This window comes from Citrus clementina, unplaced genomic scaffold (assembly GCF_000493195.1).
Source record: "Citrus clementina cultivar Clemenules unplaced genomic scaffold, Citrus_clementina_v1.0 scaffold_2, whole genome shotgun sequence".
NCBI classification, from domain to species: domain Eukaryota; kingdom Viridiplantae; phylum Streptophyta; class Magnoliopsida; order Sapindales; family Rutaceae; genus Citrus; species Citrus x clementina.
The window spans coordinates 31,713,426-31,720,467 of record NW_006262688.1 but is presented as its reverse complement, the minus strand read 5'-3'; the positions used below and the strand labels follow the sequence as shown (position 1 = coordinate 31,720,467).

The following is a 7,042-nucleotide window of genomic DNA, read 5'->3' as shown; positions in this document are numbered from 1 at the left end:
GTTCTACCACTGGACCAAATGCCCATTAGTAAAGTGATCTGAAGTTAATTTGCCCAATTTGGTCCCAAGCTCTTGTAGTTAATTTACATGTTTGAGTTTGGATAATTTCTTTTTCCTTCTAAATATATATTTTTATATAAAGTATAATCTTGTTAAATTAATACTTGACAAAAATTGATAGCCTCTATTCAACTTGTTGAATTAATAATTTGATAAATTTATTAGATAATAAATTTAAAAAAATTATGTTTCTATAGGACCAAATTAACAATTAACTAATTTAAAGCTAATCACATATGATATGTTTAAGATTTTCTTTGTTGTATTGGCAAAGTGCTTTGCGTATTTCATTGATCATTGTTATTTTCTCTACATCTTTAAGATAAAAAGTCATTGTTGTGTTATAAATAAGAGATGAATTTAATATATTACCTCTATAAAAGTCTTATCCAACGAATTATCATATAATTGTAATCAAGCCATGCAATCTAATGAAAAGATTATCAATTAATTGATTAACTTAGTCAAAATCAAACCAGAACTATATCATATAGTTGCTTAACAGAATCACTACCTTATTTAATTATACTATTGTGCTTCATAAAATTTTTATTATGGACGTAATATTATATTTATAAATTATCAATTTATTAATATATTAATATTCGCTAAATTAATAGATTTTTTGTAATCCTAAAACATTTAATTTACAGAAGTTTATTATATACTTGGATGAAAGCTGACCTCTCCCCCACTAATTTCGGGATATTGCTACGATACGAGTTTTAATATTGATATAAAGATAGTTCTCATTGAATTTTGATGGCAAATATATTAATTGTATTGCATCTTATTAAAAAAAATTACAAATAACATATAATATGTTTTATTTAATAATTTAAGATGCAATTATTTTATTTATTAAACCCCCTAACTTTATCGGAAGATACAAAATAATTGAATTAAAGAATTAAACATTAAATCACTTAAAAATGGTGCAGTAGCAGCAGTACTATGATTTTTTTTTTTTTCAAATCCACTGCAAATGAAATTTTCGAAAATCAAATAATTAATACGTCTTTTAATTCCCTTAAAAAGAGAGATATGGAAAAATTAGAAGCGAGGTGACCGCGAAATAAACGAACAGCGCAAACAATGCGATAGCCAACACTCGACAGGGTTCTCACTTCCCGGACAGAGAACGTTTGGAAATTGGAAGAAGCTTGAAAAGCCTCACCGAATACACCCTGCGTCCTCATCATAGATGCTATTCCCAGGCAAACTTTTCTCTTCAACTCCTCTCCTCTTTCACTTGTCAGTTTCAAATGTTATTTCACTTAAATTATTTACTTGTAATTCCAAAAATTTTGCTTAAACCTCGTGATTCTGTTTGTTTCTTTCTGTTTCATACCCGTTATGGGAAACTGGTTGTTGATAGACCTAAAAGCCATTTCTTTGAGCACCCATTTGCCTGCGTACAGCTCAGTATATTTTACTCTTCATCTTTATCAAGAAATCCTAGTTTTAACTCTGATTCAGTCCCTGAGAGTCATGTAGTGGACAAAGATTATTTTGGTGATAATAATGATGGTTATCACAAATTTAACCAAATGGGTACCCAAGATTCTTCGGATTTGAGTTTGTTTGGTAGTGATAATGGAGAGTTCGATAAGAGTGAAAAATGTGATTTTGATATATTTGCCGAGGAAGTAGAAGAGGGAGAGGATGGCAGTGATTCTGATGATAATTTCATGGTTTTGGATTCTTTCGACAAATATCGTGTAAATAGAGAAGAGATTAGGAGAGTTGTACTTGAAGAAGATGAATTTAGGCACCCTTTAGTGAGAGAAGTTTGCAGGTTGATTGAACTTAGGTCAGCTTGGAGCCCAAAGCTTGAAGGGGAATTGAGGAACTTGCTAAGAAGTCTCAAGCCTAGGCAAATTTGTGCTGTTTTGCGTTCTCAGGCTGATGAGCGTGTGGCTTTGCAGTTCTTCTACTGGGCTGACAGGCAATGGCGGTATCGGCATGATCCTATTGTGTATTATATGATGCTTGAGATCCTTAGTAAGACTAAATTGTGTCAGGGTGCTAAGCGTGTTCTTAGGCTCATGGCACGAAGGGGAATTGAGTGTCGACCTGAAGCTTTCAGTTATCTAATGGTGGCTTACAGTCGAGCAGGCAAGTTGAGAAATGCGATGTACGTTTTGAGTATGATGCAAAAGGCAGCAGTTGCGCCAAATTTGTTGATATGCAATACTGCAATTCATGTTTTGGTGGTTGGGAATAAGTTGGCCAAGGCGTTGAGGTTCTTGGAACGAATGCAACTTGCTGGAATTACACCTAATGTTCTTACTTATAACTGTTTGATTAAGGGTTACTGTGATCTGCATCGAATTAAAGATGCTATTAAGCTGATTGATGAAATGCCGCTTAAAGGATGCTCTCCGGATAAAGTTAGTTATTACACCGTGATGGGTTACCTTTGTAAGGAGAAAAGGATTAAAGAAGTGAGGGACTTAATGGAGAAGATGGTGAATGATAGTAACTTATTCCATGATCAGGTAACTTACAATACTCTTATCCACATGCTTTCCAAGCATGGGCATGGAGACGAGGCTCTTGAATTTCTTAAGGAAGCTGAAAAGGGGGGATTTCGGGTTGATAAGGTTGGGTACAGTGCAGTAGTTCACTCTTTCTGTAAGGAGGGAAGGATTGAGGAGGCAAAAGAACTGGTGAATCAAATGTCCCAAATGGGTTGTATTCCAGATGTAGTTACTTACACTGCTGTTGTCAATGGATTTTGTCGAGTGGGGGAATTGGATCAAGCTAAAAAGATGCTTCAGCAAATGTACCATCATGGCTGCAAGCCAAACACTGTATCATATACAGCATTCTTGAATGGGCTTTGTCACAATGGAAAATCTTTAGAGGCACGAGAGATGATAAATACAAGTGAGGAAGAATGGTGGACTCCAAATGCCATTACTTATAGTGTTGTGATGCATGGGCTGCGCAGGGAAGGAAAATTGTCTGAGGCTTGCGATGTGGTGAGGGAGATGATTAAGAAAGGCTTTTTTCCAACACCAGTTGAAATTAACTTATTAATTCAGTCACTCTGTCGAGAAGGAAAAATGGATGGGGCAAAGAAGTTCATGCAGGAGTGCCTGAATAAAGGTTGTGCTGTTAATGTAGTCAACTTTACATCTCTTATTCGTGGATTTTGTCAGAAATGTGACTTGGAAGAAGCTCTCTCATTGCTAGATGACATGTATTTGTGCAAAAAAGACCCTGACACAGTCACTTATACGACAATAATTGATGCCTTGAGTAAAAATGGTAGAGTAGAAGAGGCAACAGAACTTATGATGAAGATGCTTAGTAAGGGTTTGGTACCTACAGTCGTTACATACAGAACGGTCATCCATCGATATTGTCAGGTAGGTAGAGTAGAAGATTTGTTAAAATTGTTAGAGAAGATGCTTTCAAAACAGAAGTGCAGAACAGCGTATAATCAAGTTATTGAGAATCTGTGTAGTTTTGGATACCTAGAGGAGGCTGGTAAAATCTTGGGGAAGGTTTTGAGAACAGCTTCAAAAGCAGATGCTAGTACATGCCATGTACTTATGGAAAGTTATTTGAACAAAGGGATTCCTTTACTGGCTTATAAAGTTGCTTGTCGTATGTTTAATCGTAATCTGATTCCTGATTTAAAGTTGTGTAAGAAAGTGAGCGAGAGATTGATCCTTGAAGGAAAGTCAGAAGAGGCAGATACCCTTATGCTACGATTTGTTGAGCGCGGACATATTCAACCTAAGTCTGAAGAGCATTTGCAGAGATAAAGGATTTTTCTAAACTCATAATTGGAGGGATATGATTCCATTTATCCGTTCTTTGTTATCTGATGCAATGCTCTACTACTATAACAACTTTAAGTCCCTGCTTTCTTCTTTTGCTTTTGAATTCCCGAATGTCTGGTAAAACATACAGATGTCATGTTGTTTATAAAGAATAATATAAAAGACAAGTCATGTAGAGTATGCGTTGACGCATGTAGTGGACTTCATGTCGGCTGTAAATTCAGATATTGGATGTAATGTCGTTTAAAGGTGGACAACCTGTCGTCTCCAAAGTATAATTTTATTGCAGTTGTTCTTCTAAACTATTAAATGTCTTGTCGGCCATTTGTTATATGACTGGATGTTGTGTCGTTTTTATAAAAAATTTAGAAACAACGCATCTTCATGTGTTTACACTGTGGTAAATTCTGAATGCTGTGGGGCCCCAGCTGAATAATCTCTTATCTTTCAAAGGAAACTAATTCAACTGTCACCAAGCTCAATGACTGCCCTCCTCTCTCACTGCCGCTGTGTAGTCCATGCTCAACTAGTCATCTGCTTCCCTGGTTTGTAACCAACCTTACTTTCTTACTTTTCTACTCTTTTATTGAATGCATGTTAAATGTCCGATGAAATGATCAGTAGAAATCTTGACCAATTTCAGGCTAGGATATTGCATATTTGCATTTCTTTTTGGTTGATTTAATTATGCTCGTTCTTCCTTATTGGTGCAAATTAATTATGAAGTGTCGACTGCACATGGGCAAATGGAAAAACCATTTTGGAGTGATCCAAAAGTGGTTACAATCTTATATTAGATGGCTATATATACACTTGTTTTTAGTCTCAAAGTAGTTAGGTTTCTTTGAGTGCATTCTTGCAGCAAGTAGTTTATTCGGTTGTGCAATACATACTACAATGTACATGAATTTAGGTTGTAATTAGATGGTATAACCGTGTAATTAACAGTTTCTGTAGATTCATATGGTCATGTTCAAGATCAATTCAAATGCAGTGCTAATTTACCTTTTACCTCAGTTCTCTTAGTATTATTTGAGGTAATGTTGCAGCCTTTTGTCATGGAAAATAATAGTTTATTGAATATTTATCAATGCTGTTAACAGCTTTTGGCTGTAATTACGGTTTATTTAAATGCAATACAAGTGGAGGATAAAGGTTTGAACACTTCGTGATAGATTCAGCTGCTTAGCATATTCAAAAGCAGTATAAGAGTGTATGAGCACCATGGCACATCCTACCCAAATACTTTTTAGGGTTGATCTTGGTGTGGTTTGAGTTCTCTCTTTCCAACCTGGACATGCTTCAAGAAGAAGCATTATTCATCGGGTGGTCAAGCATCATGTGTGCTTTAATTATTTTTAGAGTAAAATAAAGTTTGGCATGCAAGAGGTTTTCAGGGCTGCTACAGATATACATTTGCCTTGATTTTAAAAGGTCAAAAAATGTGAGAGTGGAGGTTAGGGCTTGAAGGGAGGTTTTGATTTGACAAGCAAAAAGAATGCGGATTCCTGTTTGAAACAGAAAGTGAATATGCTTTACACATTGATTTGGAACCACCAAATTCATGTGACGAGAAATCTTTGTTGACAGATATACTTGATATTTTCTCAATACAAATTCAGCATTGTCATTTTGGCAGACAACAGATGCCACGATGGGATTGGACTTGCTTTTCAAGAGATTGGAATAGTTTAGCATGTGCTTGCTTTGTTGGTCACCGCTGCCTATTTGAAACTTTGAAAGCATCTCACCAAGAAAAGATAAAGAATCCAAACAATCCTGAAAGATAAAAAAGTGAGAGAGGTGGAAAGCGGAGGAGCAAAGAAATGGCATAACAAGATGGTGGGGTTTTGAATTTTGCTTTAACAATTTGCATTGAGTACTTTTAATTTTTCAGAAGTGTAGCTTAAGTTGGAAGGCTCTTGTGGAACTTTTAAGCATGTCTACTTCATGGCCGACCCATCCATTGCCAAAGATTCCATTTTTTTATCTTTCTTTTTTTTCATGTTGGATTGGAAATAAAAGTAATGATTCGAAGTTGTAAACTTGCTTAATAGTGTATTTCCAGTGAGTTTGTTTCCTTCATTTATTTTATTTTTTAATTTCCGGATTTCTTTGAGTAGTAGGAACAAGATCCAATACAGGGTGTGGGATATGCCCGTGTGTATGTTTCCTTTTGTTTGTCATAATTTCTATCTATGTTTTTCTCGGAATTAGGACATTTATGATATTTAAATTTTCTATTATAGCCATATTAATTTCTATTTCTTCTTCGTTTCTTTTAATTTTGGATTATTTCTTTTTCTATAATTACTAAATTTCTATGTAACTTGATTTTATTTATTTACATATGTATAGGTGGCCAGTAGCTGGTACTTTTAACATATTATTTTGTTCTAATTTAGTTAATATTCATTCTAATCCATTTAATTCACTATTACTTAATTTCTTAGGTACTATCATTTCTACATATTGACTTTTAAAAAATTTACAATATTCTTCCTTTCAAATATAAATTTTTTTTTATAATATTCATTATATAACTTTCTTATAAAAATGTTTTAATTATAAGATTTTTATATTCTGCATTTATTTTATATCCTCTAGTTTGTACACTTATTTAATATGTTTACAAAATTAATTTATGTCTATGTCTATATTAGGTATATAGCCTACTACTGCAATTTTATTTGTTAGGTCTACTTATGTTCTAACTATTTGAGCTTGTTCACGGTCATAAAATCTACTATCATATAAGTATCAATGTGCTTTAGTGCCTAATCCTTTGATAGCCTGACTAAGGATTCCTATTACTATTATTCTCATTTGTCTATTTATGTGATTTTTTTTTTAAGATAATCTCCACTTATCGGACTTATTAAAGTTAATTCTTCTCTTCTATTTACTATTGATAATTTAGTTTCATTGGAGTAGATATATAAACTATTATTTATTTTCGACATTAATTTTTTATTATATAATCTTATATTTTTAATTTGTTCAAAACTTCTTTTTAATAATTTATTTGGGTCTTGTTCATCTCTTATATTATCAGTTCTTTTTATAATTTATTCACCTCTACTAGAAAATGATGACAATCTTTTAATTATTTCTACCATATTTACATTTATTCTACTATTTCTTACTAAGTTCATTGCTTTTTAATATTACTTTGGGTCCTAAAA

The 7,042-nt window shown here is 33.5% G+C and overlaps 1 protein-coding gene across 1 annotated transcript; it reads left to right on the top strand.

Annotated features, from left to right (window-relative positions):
• Positions 1-1,134: 1,134 nt before the first annotated feature.
• Positions 1,135-5,808, top strand: LOC18052300 (pentatricopeptide repeat-containing protein At3g04760, chloroplastic). The gene is made up of 2 exons (XM_006448901.2): positions 1,135-4,402; positions 5,497-5,808. Exon 1 carries the CDS (start codon positions 1,326-1,328, stop codon positions 3,837-3,839), a length of 2,514 nt encoding a protein of 837 aa, XP_006448964.1. The 5' UTR covers positions 1,135-1,325; the 3' UTR covers positions 3,840-4,402; positions 5,497-5,808.
• The last annotated feature ends 1,234 nt before the right edge of the window (positions 5,809-7,042 follow it).

What these genes read in the sequence shown, in the direction of transcription:
- LOC18052300 (XM_006448901.2), top strand. Translation starts at nt 1,326, where the DNA reads ATGTTATTTCACTTAAATTATTTACTTGTAATTCCAAAAATTTTGCTT.